At 38.2% G+C, this 17799-nt stretch overlaps 1 protein-coding gene across 1 annotated transcript in view; it reads right to left on the minus strand.

Moving 5' to 3' along the window:
* Positions 1-2838: 2838 nt before the first annotated feature.
* Sec5 (exocyst complex component secretory 5) overlaps positions 2839-17799 on the minus strand; it is a 142848-nt gene continuing 127887 nt past the window's right edge. Inside the window, exons 8-9 of the mRNA XM_089097972.1 lie at positions 8255-8308; positions 2839-2996 (exon numbers count right to left, since the gene is read on the minus strand). Coding sequence (XP_088954098.1) covers positions 2927-2996; positions 8255-8308 — 124 coding nt within the window. The 3' untranslated portion in view covers positions 2839-2926. The remainder of the gene's footprint in view (positions 2997-8254; positions 8309-17799) is intronic.

Consider the following 17799-nt stretch of genomic DNA (forward strand, 5'->3'; position numbering starts at 1 on the left):
CGTTTTTTTTTATATTTTTTTTTTCATAGTGCTATTTTATTTAGTTGTGTTAGAAGATTTTCATCAGATTTCTAATGAATAGGTAATCTATTAAAATTGAATTTTTTGTAAAATTTGTGCAAAATTGTGCTCTCAGTTTCCATAATCCAACTTTCTTGTGCATTTTTTCTTTTTTTGCACGCGCATTTTTTTGTGTTGCAGATCCATTTTTCAAGATTCTACTCTAGGTATTATTTGTATTTTTGATAAATGTCAGCCCATTTTATTAGTTCATACCAGATTTGTTTTCGTTCTCTTTGCAACTAATTATTTTAAGTCACTTGTTTGAATTAGTAGAGTTAAACTGTAACATTGGTTTTTAAAATGATTTGTGCTTCTAAATGGGATGCTTCACAAAAAGCTGTAGTAAAGTTTTTCTTAATCAGCCTTATGTGCTGGTACACCCTTCAGAGGAGATAGACAGACCATAATGTCAATATGATCTTACTCCTATAAATAAAAACCTGATTCCATATCATCATGTGGTGAAAACTATTTTTTTCAAAACAAGTTTAGAAAATTTACTCTATTTAACCTCAAATTTATGCAAATGAATTTTTACATGGTAAATGAGGTAGAACAGCTTAATGTTTTCCATCACTGTAACTGCATCGGTCTATTTTTCTTTTAGTGGGATCCTCTGCTTTGTCTGCTAAATTGTCTACCGTCCACATTGCCCTAAATGTTTTAAAGGTTATTGTTTAGAGTCTGAAAGTATTCTATCTTTAACTGACTCCCAGTCTGCAATACACTTGCTCTCAAGTTTACACAGAATTGTTGATGATAAGGGCACACTTCTTGTGTTCGATCACACAAGAAGCGTGGTTTTTGTATCTTGAGCAAGCCCCCTCCCCTCCTTTTTAATATATTAAAATTTTGTTTAGTGTCATATCGGGAAAATCTAAATATTGATTATTACAAGGTCTAAGAATTTAGTGTGCTTGTGCATAATAGGGTGCCCACAAAAGAACTCAAATTTGGTTAATGTTAATAAAAATAAATAGGATGAATAGATAATAGTTTAGAAACAAATTTGGGCTATATATTTGCACGTTGGGGTGGGTGGGTGGTTGGGTGGGTGTTAGAACATAGCATATATTAAATACGTAAACTAACCAAGGTACCTTCCCCCCCCCCCCTAAACCCCAAAAAACAACAGTTTAAATATTGTAAACGCAATGGAAACCACGCTTTGCATTCCGTTTCTCTATTGCCAATACCCGTTTGTCGGGTTTCGTGTCTTGTTTCCTTGATACAGTTATAGCTGTGGGTACCAGACAGTGCACAAGTACCGAATTTATCTTCAGAAATAGGGTAGGCCGACCATAGAGGCAGGCAAATGAAAAAAAAGGTATTTGTTTGCAGTTTGAGGACTTCTTGTATTCGAGTTTTGTTTTTTATGTTTCAGCAATGGTAGCATCGGGGCTAGATCAAAATTATATATGGAAGCTTTATTACCCTAAATTCTAAACGGAAGAAGACCTCAATATTTGGTAATCCAAAAGACATTTATAAACGAGTTGACAGGTAAATAAAACTGCACACATGACTTCAAAGATAATGTAATTCGGAATTAATGTTTATTTACTGCATACGCTAAAAAAAGTCTCAAATGCTGAAAACGAACGCATTTATACATATGTATGTTATTACTACATACTGGAAATAAATTTATACTTCTTAGCTGTCATTGAAATTATCCTGTCTAGATAATGCTAAAACCGTGTTTTTTATTCTTCAAAATAAAAAAATAATTCATCTATTTTGAAGGTCAGTCTGGGCCAAAAGATAAAAGGAAAGCCCCATCTTCATGAATTTTCGAACCCCTTCATGCATAGAACGTTTGGGATTTCGTAAGGAGTACAATTGCTTCTGTCACGAAAGAAGAAAATACAGACCAGGACATAGTCAAGGCTTAAAAAGTAATTGTGGTGCTTAGAAGTACCACCAATTACCAAAATCTGTCAGCCATTTCTTAACGGATCGAAGGCAGGGGCGTAATTTGCTATGGGACAGGTCCCTCTACACCCAATTCCCCCCCTAGACCTCAGGTAAAGTTGGAGCCAATTTTCCCCAATCAAATGAAAATGGCAGTGAAAACTGAGAAATGATCCATATATTACCGTAAAGACAAAAATATACTAAAGAAAACTGCATGTTTCTCTGGATACTTGAATTTTGCAGGCTTATCTTAGTGACAAGATTTTTTGCAGAAACTAAAGATCGCAACGAAACTTTGAAAAGTTGTCAAGTACACTCTTGCGAAGGTTTTACCCCCCCCCCCCGCCCAAGGCCCTCTTAACACTTCGCGCTGACTGAGATACGACACCTCAACACAAATACTTGACAGTTGCTTATGTCCGCATTATTTCTATTTTCTGTGTATTAATTATCCAACAACGCTCGCAGGTAAGTTAATAATCCTAACCTAATTTTTTAGATACGTTTGAATTTAAAAATACGATCATTATTTTACATGAGGGGAAAATTTTCCGGCGAATGTCAGGGGAGATTTCCCAGGGCGAATTTTCCACAGGGGGGTTTTCTCGGACGAAGTTTCTCACAGAAGGGAATATTCCGGCGGATAGCTTTCCGCGGGGGTAATTTCACGGAGGGAGAAATTTTCGGTAGGGGAAATTTTCTAAGGTAGATTTTCCTTTCTTCTGATATCGCAGCAACGCGCGACGGGTAAGCTAGTCCCCCTATAAACGTAGAAATGGCGAATCACTATACAATAACTGAAGTAAATGCAAGCTCCGCTGCGCTCTTTTAAGAGTGAATTCGCTTAACATAAATCACTTCGCAAACAAAAATAGAATTTAATAATAATGGCAGTAAAGCATTTAAATATAACAAAGATTGGGACAAAGCAACAAAACAGACAAACTTATCTCTTCAAGCACATTTGTATCACTCTAGATTTGTTCAAGTAGCGACGTAGAATACGATCAACTATCCTAAAAACAAAAAAGGAGCAAATTTAGAATTTGTTAAAATCCTGGAAGGGAGGGGTCAAAACGGGCATGGTACCCCCACCCCCTAAACAAGATCTTTCTGGCTAAGTATGATGAAACGAGAAAACGCAGGAAAAACAATAAAACAACGTAAATCAGACAGTGAAAAAAGAAAAATAACAACAAGTATTTCCATCAAAACGTTTTTTCAACTATACTTTGTGCAGAAATAAGAAAAAAAAATATAGACATAAAAGTCGACCAGACAATAAAAAAGCAACTAACCTTTAAAAACTAACATTCGTCGTTTTATACTGTCGGGTGGACTTTTATCTACCTCTACTACTGATAACTCACAGCAGCACCAAGCCAACTCAGGCCAACGCAGCTACGCACGCTCCTCTTCTATTTTCATCTACTCATAGACCAATCTCTTAACATTAAATCTTTTTTAAGACCTCCTCCCACCCGATTCGGGGACGACCTGTTTTTCGTTTAACCCTAGACGGTTGGCCGTAAAGGACAATCTTTGGCAGTCTGTCATTGTTCATGCACAGAGCGTGTCCTAGCCATCTCCGTCTTCCTCTTATTATAGCCCCAGGAAGTGGGGTTGAACCCCCTTTTTCGTAGAGCTTACTGTCTGTTACCACTCTCATTGATTAATTATATAAACTTAACTCACAAAACGGTGCACGGCAAGTATTTTTTGCATTTTAGTCGTGCGGGACCTTTTCATCGGCATGTGTGATTATAGTACGGCTCGGATATAACAACATTCGCCACCTCCGTTATAATAGGGCCGTTTTTTCACTCATCAATGTGCTAAGATCTTACATTTTTTGTAAGAAAACGCTTAAAAGTGAAATATTTGAACAGAGATCTTACATCTTTTGTCGTTTTTATGCAAACGTCTTTCATCTTTTTTGTCTGATCAGCGGTCTGAGAACAATGATGAGTATATCATCAAAGTTCTCTCATCATTGTTCTATATGGCAGAAAGATGGCGTCTTTCACGCTTTTTGCTAACATCAGTGTGCTTTAAGATATTGGAACAAAGATGAGTTTAAAAAACGATAATCTTTGCAGAAAGATGAAAGATCTTAGATGTAAGATCTTAGTGCTAAAAAACGACCCTAATATAAACAGTGTGAAATGAAAATTAGCGTTAAGACATTTGGTTTCGCTAACCCTTATTTATTAGAGTTACTGAATATCCTTGCATTTGTTGATAACATTCTCATGGTGCTAACACATGCAATATTTGACTTCAGTATTGCATATGAAACGCCAAGTTACACTAGCTGACTTCCCGTTATGTAACCCCAATACGCTAAAAGCCCTGACTTACCCGTCTTACTTAAGTTTTTGATTATTGGCCAATGAGAGTGAGCATTTTTAGTACTGGATTTGTGAAAATACTTTCCATTCTCACTTAACATGCTTATTGGTGAGTTGGGCTAACAAATGTTTTTTTTTGAGCGTCGATGTCTTACGCATTTAAATTATATGCCAAAAAAACCCTGCCATCTTTATAAAAAGAAGCCTACCCTTTACACGGATACGTTACTGAAACGTTGGAAAATAGTGCAATATATACTTAGCCTTCCTACCAATTGTCCATGCAGTTTCACGATGCTAATCGTCCTAATCATTGACGTCACTATTGCCCACCAAACACCGATGATGAGCAATCTTGCCTACTAGATAACTAGCCCCAGAACACTGAAATGCACCAAAGACAACTAGAGATGCTCAGCAACGATCAGCCCAGCAGATGCCCAGCAACGATCAGCGCAGCAACGAGTTAGATGATTCGCCACATAATCTCTAATGTAAAACGGTTGGTCGAAAAGTAGATCAATCTTAGCACCTGTCTAAAGCACTTCATGGAAGTAGGACCATGTGAGGAGGGCGGGAGAGGGGGCATTTAACCACTACACTTTTTGCCCCCCCCCCCTAAATAGCAAAAAAAAATTTGTTGGTATTTTCATTGAAAAAATACTTTATCTTGTTACTTTTAATAAAAAGAAAAAAAAATGATTTTGAAGAATATCTTTTGCCACCACCACTTTAGATTTGAAAGAAATATACACCCCTCCTCCAACATTTCCATAAATTGGCGCCATTACTTCATTAAGCTAACCGGTCTAATCTCTGTCACCACTATTACGTTTGAAATGTCAAACCATAGTAATCAGAAAGTAACCCAAGTTTGTTAGAATACAACAACTACACGATATAGCTTCTCCTAGCTATACTTTCGTCTATTACTAATTACCTCACAAAAAAATAAAAATAAAAACGAAAAAATGAAAGCACTTTCCAAGTACCGTCAAATAGAGTCTTTAAATTAGACTTTAACTATAGATTTATTACCTTAATAGATACCAAGTAGCATCTATAGAAGCATCTATATTGCCTGATATTGATAGTAGCATACTACATTAACCATAGATTTGTTGCCTGAATAGATATAAAGTAATATCTATAGCAGTATCTAAAACCAAGTAGGAAAAATTGTGATGAACTCTGGAAAGGGTGATAAATACTCCCAAATATAAAATAACAAAGAAACTTCCTCTAGGTTAAAAATATTTTTTTTTTGGCATTTTAATTAAGAAAGTCGAAAAAAAGAAATGCCTCCTGCCTAAATATCGAAAAACACCTTTTTTGTATTTTCATTGACAAAAATTTAAAAATCCTTATTCCTCCTCCCCCTACAATTTGTGAATTGAGACTACTGTGTAAATAAGAGAGAAGATCCTAATATGGGTTAAAATCCCACTCATTCCCAAAAGAACCCTTAGCTGGTGACACGCAACAAACATCGCACAAACAAACACCGTCTGGTGACGGTACTACTCATCACCAGAGCTTTGTTCAATCACTCTTTTGGATTTTTTCGTATTTATTACTATTTTAATAATCATTACTAAAATTTCCGCAGCCACGATGCAGTGAACAATACCATAACATTTGCTTACTAATTGCCATAATATTCGCCACATTGGCATAACAATTCGCCATAACAGTGCCATACCATTTTGCAATAACGATGCCATAACAATTACTATAACAATTTGCCACAACATTCCGCATAATATTTTGCATGGCAATACCATAACATTCGCTTTCTATGGCTTTGAGTCTAGCCACACAACTCTTTAAATAGTAACATTACCCACTTTTTTATTACTATTCTTTTAGCTCTCAGTTATTTTCAAAAATATTAAATTCAAACATCAAGTTCTATTCAAATTAAAAAAAGAAAGATACAAAATGATGACGTTGAATTGAAGTAATTAAGGTCAGCTCATTAAATAACAATGAAAATAAATACAATATATTTAAAACGCATCTAATACATCAATTGTGCACTGATAGAATGCAAAGAGAAAAAAAGACAGAAAGCGACGAACTGGAAACAAAAACATATACAGTAGCTTCAGAACTGAAAGATACAGCAGCTTCAGAAAAATGATAAAAAGAGAAAGGTGTAGAGAACCTAGAGAATCAGATTTGCCCATTCATGCGCAATTAACTATGGGTCTAGTTTTTGTCACCTATTACCCTTACCAACAGCTAAATGTAGGTTTGCTAGGTTAAGTCAAATGCCGCCAGAAAATGCATGGTTGTTAATTTGTAATAATTGTAGGCCTATCTTACAGAATACCTCAATTTCTCTAAAAAATGAAATCCTATCAAATTTCTGCACGCGGTAATAGCCTACAAGACGATATCGTACATTTTCAATTATCTAAATTTAAATAAAAGAGAAAATAATAATACAATCATCCTTAAATTCGAAAACAACCATTCGAGGGGGGGGGAACTTGTCCAAATTTTATTATTAAAGTGTATTACTCATTACTGGTTCACGAATTTGATTTAGTGCGACTGAGCACACACTGCACTAACTCATCTGTGCCAAAGTGGAATTTTATTACTAAGACGTATTACACATTACTGGTTCACGATGTTGATTTAGTGCGATTAATGCACGTACTACACTAACTCACCCTTGACAAGGTGGAGCTGATAAACGGAGCTCATTCGATTTTAGACCTTCCAGCATCTTTACTCTTGTGGTATCTAACCAGGCGTTGCAGGGTAACTGATTTGACAACCCAGATAACGTCACTCCTCAAGAAGAATTGTGGTTTTCGACTAAAGAGCGATCCGCAAAATTCTACAATAACGATATTTGGAGCCCCCAAAACCGCTGGGGAAATACGTAAACTGGTGTATAATTTTCAACCCTGCCGTTGTACCTGAACTTTTCGGTGTTTTATCGAATTTATCCGAAAGAAAACCGGAGCTTCTCCGAAATCTCCCTCGCAATCAACGTTGTTAGTCATCACATTTTAATTACAATTCATGATTTTTAACTATATTTCTAATTATCATAACATTTTTAATTCAATTTTTAATCATCACATTTAAATATATTTGATGGCAAGTTTGTATTGATTTGTAATTGTTAATTGTTCTGTATACAGTCACCAGTTCCACTGTTAGGACTTTTTCTGGGTTTCCCCGGACAAAGAATTGGAATCTCCCTGGTAATTGACGTTTTTAATTATTACACTTTCAATATTAAAAATGGCAAAATGTCGCCTTACAAAATCCTTAAATGTCTTAACCAGAATAACCCTTTTGCAAATATTTGTAAATAAACTTTGCAATCCCAAAAACAAAATGGCAAAATACTTCGATAATCTGAGTGTTACAATTATATTAGAAACTAAAATAGATCAGTTGTGAAAACAGTGCCACATTCAGAGGGAATTTAAGCTCATTTTAAGAGGTCAGAATACTACCAAAACAACTATGTTTGACCTTATTTTACTTTGGCCGTACAGTTAGCTTGAGGTTTGAAAAAATCCTTATCAAGTTAAAGGTAGGAAGAAAGTAAGAGAGGAAGGGAAGGAGGGAGGAGTAAGAGCAAAAAAGGAGTGAGAGAAAGGAAAAAAATATATATGCTTACTCTTGGTCCTTTGGTTCAAGCCGGATGTTCGAGTGAGAGAGAGGGGGGAGGAGTAGGGAGAGGAGGGAGAAAGTGAGAGAGAGAGGGAAGGAGGATTAAGAGAGAAAAGGGAGTAGGAGAAAGGAAAAAAGATAGATGCTTACTCTTGGTTCAAGCCGGATGTTCGAGTGAGAGAGGGGAGGAGTAGGGAGAGGAGGGAGAAAGTGAGAGAAGGAAGGAAAGAGGAGTAAGAGAGAAAAAGGAGTAGGAGAAAGAAAAAAAAATAGATGCTTACTCTTGGTCCTTTGATTCAAGCCGGATGTTCGCAGCTGCATCCTCAAAATACCGTCTGAAATTAAAAATGAATCATTTTGGCACAAACGGATTTAAATATGACATTTGAAAATTCGTAGTACCGAGGACAGTGGAATGAAATTCAATTGTTTGAATTGGAGAAATAGAAACTAATACAACCATATATATCTGCAGTTTTTTGGTACTAGTGGACGTAAAATAAAAAAAAAATGGTTGAAAAACCAGCAAAAAATCAGCTAAAAACACATGGCACCAAACAACTTAAGAGGTTGTAGTTTTCCTGTGAAGTATAGTTGTCTTTGGGAACGAACGGATTGTTAATGATTGAATTTTAAGGCGGAAAGCGTTGTCAAATTTAACTAGTTAATTATACTTACTTATTTCAACCGTTCAACGTGGCAACACTGACAAAAATGAGACAATGCCCAAAAACTTCGTTAGGTTGAAACAACCAAAAGAAAATTTTTAGAAAATTGCGATTTTGCAGGCGAGAATAGACCTAAGATGAGTCCAGGGCACAATTTTGTATTTTTATTATTGATGTCCTTGGTAATTACATAAACCGTATAATTACAACTATCCACTTCTCATACTGATTATCAAGTAAGACTGTTTTAATAAATATTTTTACATAAAATATTTCATACCCTTGGCACTATACTATATGTCCCAAAAAAGAAGGTGGGATAATTTGAGACAAAAGAGAAATTACAAAATAAATCCCAGGTGAAACAGGACGAAATGTTTTTGCCTACAATGACTGTAATACAAACTATGTTCTATTAAACACCTTTTTGTAGAGGCGTGAATGGAATTCCAGTTATTAGGGAGGTATGACCTGACCCCACTCAGTTATGACCTGAGCCCACTCAGTTATGACTCAAGTTATAACCTGACCCCACTCAGGCCGAGAGGAAAGGACGAACAATGAAAAAGTCTTTCTATAAAGAATTTTAAAAGCAAAAATTAAAAACATGATCTTCCCAACTTGGAGGCAGGCTCTGAGAAAGGACACCCACAGTTAATGGTGAGGTGGTAAGCCCTCCCCCCTTTATAATTATTTCCTGGTACGTCTTGAAAAAAAAAATCACGCAGGTGGTCTTGGTTCCAGGCCTTCCAAATTCTACCCCTGGCTTACTTGATTAAGTCCCGTCCTGGGTTTGTGGTTGTATTGGTACTTCTCTTTTAGGCAGACGATGAATTTGGCTACCGTATTTCAATCTGTCTGTCGCTAGACGTAGTAGCTGGGGCCAGTTATGGTCTAGGAAGTTATCGGTCCATCTCTTGCGAGGACACTCACTGAATAGGGCTAAAGCCAGCGAAACTGTTACTTTTTGAGTCAGTTTGTGATGGTTCGGGGGCAACGGAGTAGTTTTCGGAGGTCTTCATTTGAGACTCGGTAAACGTAGGTAGTTCTCCCAATGTGCCTAAGTAAGGCATTTAGTTTCAAACGCGGAGATTCTTTGCTCATCATCAGCCTTTTTCACCAAGTTTTGCTTGAGTATAAGGTGATGGGCATTATGAGAAGGGTTGAAGAATCTCACCTTTAGAGAAGTTGCCAGAGCCTTGCTTTCCCAAATTGGTAAGAAGTTTTTGCATAGCCTGGCCAAGTCTTCGCTTGATTGCTTTTGAGCAGTCTTTTTCAGAGGTTAGGATTTAATAGACGAAGGATTTAACATTTTCTACTGGTTATTTTTTTTGTGCGACCAAATTTCAGTGCTGCCTAGTTTTGAAAAATTTGAGCATCACTAGAATATTTAAATGGTAATGCATGTGAGCAAAATTACAAAAAATAAAGAATTCTAGGATGTATAGTTTAATGTTTGTTAGAAGCAGCAAAAAGGCGATTGGTAAGTTCAGACAGAGTGGAAATTCAAATCGAGTTATTAAAACTTCGAAAATTATTGAAATGTTTTAGCTATAGAGTTGTATGTTGAGTGAGTTATGGTGTTCATTAACGTTTAATTGTGTTACAATGCAGAGTTATAGTGGGTCATAGCATTATAGTGATTGAGTGTAACTGCATAAATGGTGTACTAGAATAATAATAATAAAAAAAAAAAAAAAAAAAAAAAAAAAAAAAAAATCAAGAATGTAGTGGCTGTTGACAGCAACAGAATAACAGCTCCAAACATAGCAGAATCTCAAAAATCCAAATATAGACATAAAATTTGAAGATTTTAATATAATAGATGGGGGTAAAAAAAACCTGAAGTTTAAAACATGGTTCATAAGCCAAGAAAAAAAGAAAAAGAAGAAAAATTCCAAATTTGATTTTCTGCTTGAAACATTAACATTTATTTATGACACGAAACACTTATTTATGACACGTTGTAAACAAAATAACAAATAGAGTATAAGAGAACAAAAAAGAAAAGAAAAGAAAGACAGAAAATGACGTATATAACAAAATTACAGAGGATCCTAACAAAACAGGCGAGTCACATCGAAATTAGATGAAAAATAGTAAAAGAAAAAATGTTGGGATTATAGTGTGTGTCAGAAAACAAGTCTTGTATTCGTGTTATTTCTTTTTCTTTTTGGAATTAATTATTGTCTTGCTTTCCTTTATGTTAGTGTGATTCTGCTATAATCATTTCGGTACTTGTATGATACCTACGCCCTACCTAATGTTCTTCTAATATGTGTTTCTCTGACGCTCAATCCTAATGATATACCAAATTAAGATAAAAATATAATACTTTAGAAACAAATTTGGGCTATATATTTGCACATTAGGGGGGGGGGGGGTATTGCGCTGCCTAAGTAAAGAACGATGTTGGCACAATGTATTATTTATTTTTTTGTATTTTGTTTTCCATACCAGGGCACTCGGTATCGAAGGAGTTCTCGTAGAAACTTCGAAAAGGCCTCATTCGATTGGAAATTGGAGTAGCTAGTGCACTTTTTAATAGTCGAAAATGATTGGAGGGCAACAAGTGCCCCCCCACCCCCATCATTCCCCCAAACACATCCAATCAAAATTTTGAGATAGCCATTTTGTTGATAGCCAAACACATCCAATCAAAATTTTGAGATAGCCATTTTATTCAACGTAGTTTTATATTCTGGAAATTAGGTCTTTGAGGATGACAACCCCCCCCACAGCCCTCAGGGCAAGCGTTGTAATTTATGCCCTGGGGGCATATAAGGTTTTTATAACATTGTCGTAGAAACTTCAAAAAGGGCTCATTAGGTTGGAAATTTAAATGGCTAGGGCCCTTTTTAATAGTCGAAAAATCTTGGAAGGCAAATAACACCCCTTCCACGCCCACCATTTCCCCAAAAACATCCTATCAAAATTTTGAGATAGCCATTTTATTCCACGCAGTTTAAAGTTCATGAAATTATACCTTTGAGCAGGACACTCCTTCCACAGTCTTCAGGACAAGGGTTATAAGCTATGCCCTGGGGGCATATAAGTTTTTATTGAAAGCTTTGTCGTAGAGACTTGAAAAAGAGCTCATTCGATTGGAAATTCAAAGATCTAGTGCCCTTTTTAATAGTCGAAAGTGATTTGAGGGCAACTAACCCCCCTCTGACGTCCACCTTTCCCGCAAACATATCCAATCAAAATTTTTAGATAGCCATTTTGTTCAGCGTAGTTAGTTTCTAGATAGAAATTAGTTTTTTGAGGAGGAGACTCCCCCAAAGCCCTCAGGACAAGGGTTGTAAGTTATGCGCTAGGGCATATAAGGTTTTTATAGAACGTGTTGTTGTAGAAAATTCAAAAAGGGCTCATTCGATTGGAAATTGAAATGGCTAGTGCCCTGTTTAATAGTCGAAGGTGATTGGAAAGCAACTAACACCCCTTCCACGCCCAACATTTCCCGAAACACATCAAATCAAAATTTTGAGACAGCCATTTTGTTTCCCGCAGTTTAAAGTTCAGGAAATTATACCTTTGAGCAGGACATTCCCTCCACAGTCTTCAGGGCAAGGGTTATAAGTTATACCCTGGGGGCATATAAGGTTTTTATTGAAAGCTTTGTTGTAAAAACTTGAAAAAGGCTCTTTCGATTGAAAATTCAAAGGGCTATTGCCCTGTTTAATAGTCAAAAGAAATTGGAGGGCAACTAACACCCCTCTCACGCCCACTTTTTCCCCAAACACATCCAATAAAAATTTTTAGATAGCCATTTTGTTCAACGTAGTTGAAAGTTCTGAAAATTAGGTCTTTAGGGATGACAACCCATCCTCCCCACAACCCTCAGCGTAAGGTTTGTAAGTTATGCCCTGGGGGCATATAGAAAGTTTTTTATAGAAAGAAATGTTGTAAAAACATCAAAAAGGGCTCATTAAATTGGAAATTGAAAGGGCTAGTGCCCTTTTAAGAGTCGAAAGTGATTGAAGGACAATTAACCCCCCTCTCACGCCCACCATTTCCCCAAGCGCATCCAATCAAAATTTTGAGATATCCATTTTGTTCAACGTAATCGAAAGTTCTGGAAATTAGGTTTTTTAGGATGATAACTCCCTCAGAGCCCTAAGTGCAAGGGTTGTAAGTTATGCCCTGGGGGCATATTAGGTTTATATTGAAAGTTGTTGTAGAAATTTCAAAAAAGGCTCATTTGTTTGAAAATTGAAATTGCCCTTTTTAATTGTCGAAAGTGAGTGGAGAGTAATTGAACCCCCTTCACACGCCCACCATTTCCCCAAACACATTCAATCCAAGTTTAGAAATAGCTATTTTGTTCAACGTAGTTGAAAGTTCTTGAAATTATGTATTTAAGGATGACAAACCCCCCAGAGCCCCCAGAGCAAAGGCTGTCAGTTATGTCCTTGTGGCATAGAATGCTTTTATAGATAGAGTTGTCGTAAAAACTTCAAAAGGGGCTCATTCAATTGGAAATTGAGAGGGCTAGTGCCCTTTTTAATAGTAGAAAGTGAGTGGAGGATAACTAACCACGCTTTCTCGCACACCATTCATCCAACCATATCCAATCAAAATTTTCAGATAGCCATTTTCTTCAACGTAGTAGAAAGTTCTGGAAATTAGGTCTTTGAGGATGACACCCCCCCCAGCCCTCAGGGCAAGGGTTGTAAGTTATGCCCTGGGGGCATAAAAGGTTTTTATTGAAAGCGTTGTCGTAAAAACTTCCAAAGGGCTCATTTTATTGGAAGTCGAAAGGGCTAGTGCCTTTTTTAATAGTTAAAAGTGATTGGAGAGCGACTAACGCTCCTCTCACGACCATCATTTTCCCAAACACATCCAATCAAAATTTTGAGATAGCCATTTTGTTTAACGTAGGTGAAAGTTCTGAAAATTATGTCTTAGAGGATGACAACCACCCGCACAGCCCTTAGGGTCAGGGTTGTAATTTATGCCCTGGGGGCATATAAGGTGTTTATAGAAAGCGTTGTCATAGAAACTCAAAAGGGCTCCTTCGATTGGAAATCGAAAGGCCTAGTGCCCTTTTTAATCATCGAAAGTGACTGGAAGAATTGAAATTTTTATATCAAAGATTGATGTGGGTATAATGTATGATTTTTGTTGTTGTTGTTGTTTAGACCAGGGCACCTCGTATCGAAGAGTTGTCATGGGAACTTCGAAAAGGGCTCATTCGATTGAAAATAGAGATGTCTGATGCCCTTTTTAATAGTCGAAAGTGATTGGAGGGCAACTGATCCCACGCCCACCCTCCCATTTGCCTTTATGTTTAAAAACTAAATGTTGCCTTAAGATTAAATCAAAATCTACTGCGTTAATGCTAATTCCCGATAAGGCATCTCAGCAGTATCCCAAGAACGACTGAGGGTATTATGTTCAAACTTTCGGGGCTTCTTCTGCTCTTAAAATTTAACCAAGTCAAAATAGCGCAAGTGTATCCAAGCTATCGAAGAAATTAAGCAGATTTTTTGCGAATGGCATCAAGTTTTCCATTTCAGGTCAACTAGAGGAGGTATGAAACGAAATTAAACACTACTATTTGTGTCCAGATTTTTAAAGGGTATATGCTGTTAAAAATTACTGAAAATATTTCTCAAGCATACAAATAGAAGGCCAAACTATAAAGACTTAAAAAAACGAAAAGATTTAAAGTATTATTTTCTTTTTCACTGAAAAGACTATGTCAATATAAAACGAACAGAAATTAATTTAAAAAACTTTTTCCACAAAATAAGTTTTTTAAAGAAAATTAAAGAACTCCATTCAACAAAAATGAGCAAAAATAAAATCAAATAATCTACCAAGCGTGAAACTACCACAAATCAGCATCAATAAATAAATGAAACCAAAAACGAAGAGAAATTAAAATTATCAACCGAGTCAAACTCAAAACGAGCAGAAATTAACATACGGTGGGCTTAAAACTCCTGTGCCTTCCCAAGGCCGGAACAAAATTTGCACTTTACTGAAAAAATACAAATGAATGTGTATTGTCAGTTTAATACACATATACTGATATTTAGTAATCAAAATGTTAATGTTATTTGATTTATTAAAGTTATAAAGGTAAAAACATTTATATTTTTTACCATCTGATCTCTTTTGATTTAACTGAACTAGAACTTTCAATTTCCAATAAATTGAGCCCTCTCTGAAGTTTATACGAGCATCCCTTCCATAACATGCTATATATGCCCCCAGGCATAACTTACAACGCTTACCACGGGTACTGAAGGATTGTGTCGATCTCGGAGTTTTCGTTCTATGATTTTTGAACTATTTTGAAAAAAAATGGCTCTCTCAAAGTTCTTATCGGATGGGTTTGAGGAAAATAGGGCGTGGAGAGGGAGGGGGGGGGGTCAAGTTGCCCTCCGATCTCTTTTGACTCTTAAAAAGTGAACGAGAACTTTAAATTTCCAATCAAATGAGCCCTATCCGAAGTTTATACGAGCATCCCTTCCATAAAACACTTCAATTTAGCTGTGGCTGGGCTTACGATAACCCCCCTTGTCGGAAGAGAGCCCGAGGATATTGGTGAAGGATATCACCTGATCTGGTCTGGTGACCAAAAAAGCAAGACGAAAGTGTAGGCTTCGTGCTGAATGCCAGAGCCAAGAGATGCCTTCTCTCCTATAAACAAATTTAAGATAAAATACTGAAGGCTCAGCTCCAGCATAAGCATAGAAATTGGACAATCATTGTATGCTATGCTCCCACCAATCCGAATCCTGAGGAAGTGAAGGATCAGTTCCACGCAGGGCTCTCAGCGACCGTATCAAGAGTCCCATCCCACAGAATTGTTACTCTACTAGGAGACCTTAAAGCGAAGAACAGTCACTTCTCAACGCTTCTGAACGCCGAGACAGTTGCTGATCCCGACCCAGATCTGATTCAAGCAGCCATGGCCAAACCCGAAGCTACTTCCGACCTCGTATCGCAATCGTTTACCACCTCTGAGATTCGAAATCCTGTTAAACAGTTAAATAAGAATCGAGCCCCTGGCGTCTGTGGTATTCAGAACTCCTCAAGTACGGGGGTGCAGCGATGATTCTGTTGCTCAAGCTAATCTTCTCAGCTGTATGGACGACGGAAAGCATACCGAACGACTGGCGTGCTGCCATCAAATCGCTGCTCTGGAAACACAAGGGCAGCCGTCAAATCTGCTCCAACTATCGTGGGATCACGCTTCTCTCCGTTCCTGGGTCCAGCAACGCGGGAGTTCGACGACGGAGCAAATTTTCACTATGCGCCAGTTGATCGAGAAGACGCAGCCACCTCCTTTGCATGTCACGCGACGCCCCAGCACGGGTTGCATTAGACTTCGACCCCACCCTACACGGATGGAAGCGACCCAGAATACGCCCCCCCACTAGGTGGAAAGACAAAGCCGATGAATTCCTCGCCCAAGCCCACATCCCGGTGGAAGAAGCTGCGAGCCTGGCAAGCCATAGGTCAACCTGGAGGTGCCTGGTCTAACCGATCTCTACGCCGAACCCTCGGCAGGAGCCTTAAGTCGAGTAAGTCAAGCCTACCATAAAAACCATATATGTCCCCAGAGCATTACTTACAACGTCTGCCCCCGGGCCTGGGGGGGTTGCATCCATACAGGAGTTTTTCTTATCTGACCTTTGAACTATTTTTAACAAAATGGTTATCACAAAATTTTCATCGGATGGATTTTGAAAAAAAGGCGTGGGGGGGGGGGGCTAGTTGCCCCCCGATCTCTTTTGACTCTTAAAAAGTGATCGAGAACTTTCAATTTCCAATCAAATGAGCTCTCTCCGAAGTTTATACGAGCATCCCTTTCATAAGACGCTTCAATTTAGCTGTGGCTGGGCTTATGAAAACCCGCCTTGTCGGAAAAGAGTCTGAGGATATTGATGAAGGATATCACCTGATCTGGTCTGGTGACCCAAAAAGCAAGACAAAAGGTGTAGGCCTCGTGCTGAATGCCAGAGCCAGGAGATGCCTTCTCTCCTATTAACAAATTTTATATAAAATACTGATGGCTCAGCTCCAGCACAAGCCTAAACACTGGACAATTATTGTATGCTATGCTCCTACCAATCCGAATCCTGCAGAAGTGAAGGATCAGTTCTACGCAGAGCTCTTAACGACCCTGTTTAGAGTCCCACCCCACGACATTGTCACTTAGACAATGCTTTGTCACTTAGAGTCCCACGACACGACACAGCTCTGCAATATGCAAAATCAGGTCATATCAAACACGCTCTTTCAGAGACGAGATATACACAAATACACTTAGTATAGTAACGACGGCCAGACAAAGAAGATGATCGATTATGGTATGATCTCGGGTCTCTGGCGCTCGTCAATAACAAACTGCCGGACTTTCTGGTCGGCCGAGCTTGGAAACACAAACCATAGGATGGTAGTCGCCACGCTGAGGCTACGCCTGAGAGCGCAACGACAAGAAAAACAGCCTCTCAAGTTTGACCTTAGTAGTCTGGCTACATCTTAGATGCAACAGAAGTATGCTCTCGATATCTCTAACCGGTTTAGCTGCCTCCAAGTTCTAGACGACCCTGAAGTATTATGGAAGTCTTTCAAACATAACATACTCGATTCTGCTGGCAATAGCATTGGCCGCAGCAGACACAAGAATAAACCCTGGATATCCCAGGAGACTCTGTCCATGATCGAGCTGCGTCGGAAAGCCCACTTAGCAAAGAATATGCCAGAGTACAGACGACTCAATGGCCCGCACAATAGCCTACTGCACAGAGACAGGAATACCTTTGTTGACAAGGCAGCCAGTGATCTTGAAGATGCTGCAAGGAAAGGCGAGACCTGCTCCCTGTAAAAACACCTCCGCGAACTGACGGAAGGGAAGACTTCCGCCGTGAGCCGTGTTTTGTTTACTGACGACAGCATGCTGGATGACGATGTAGGCCAACTCTCCGCCTGGAGCAGTCTCTTCTCAACGTTTCTGAACGCCGAGGAAGTTGCTTATCCCCACCAAGATCTGATTCAAGCAGCCATGGCCACACCCGAGGATACTTTCGACCTCGTATCGCATCCGTTTACCACCTCTGAGATTCGAAATGCTGTAAAAGGTTAAATAAAAATCGAGCCCCTGTCGTCTGTGGTATTTCTGCAGAACCCCTCAAGTA

This window comes from Artemia sp. Qi Xiang Cuo, chromosome 12 (genome assembly GCF_049724085.1).
Source record: "Artemia sp. Qi Xiang Cuo chromosome 12, ASM4972408v1, whole genome shotgun sequence".
Lineage (NCBI taxonomy): Eukaryota > Metazoa > Arthropoda > Branchiopoda > Anostraca > Artemiidae > Artemia > Artemia sp. Qi Xiang Cuo.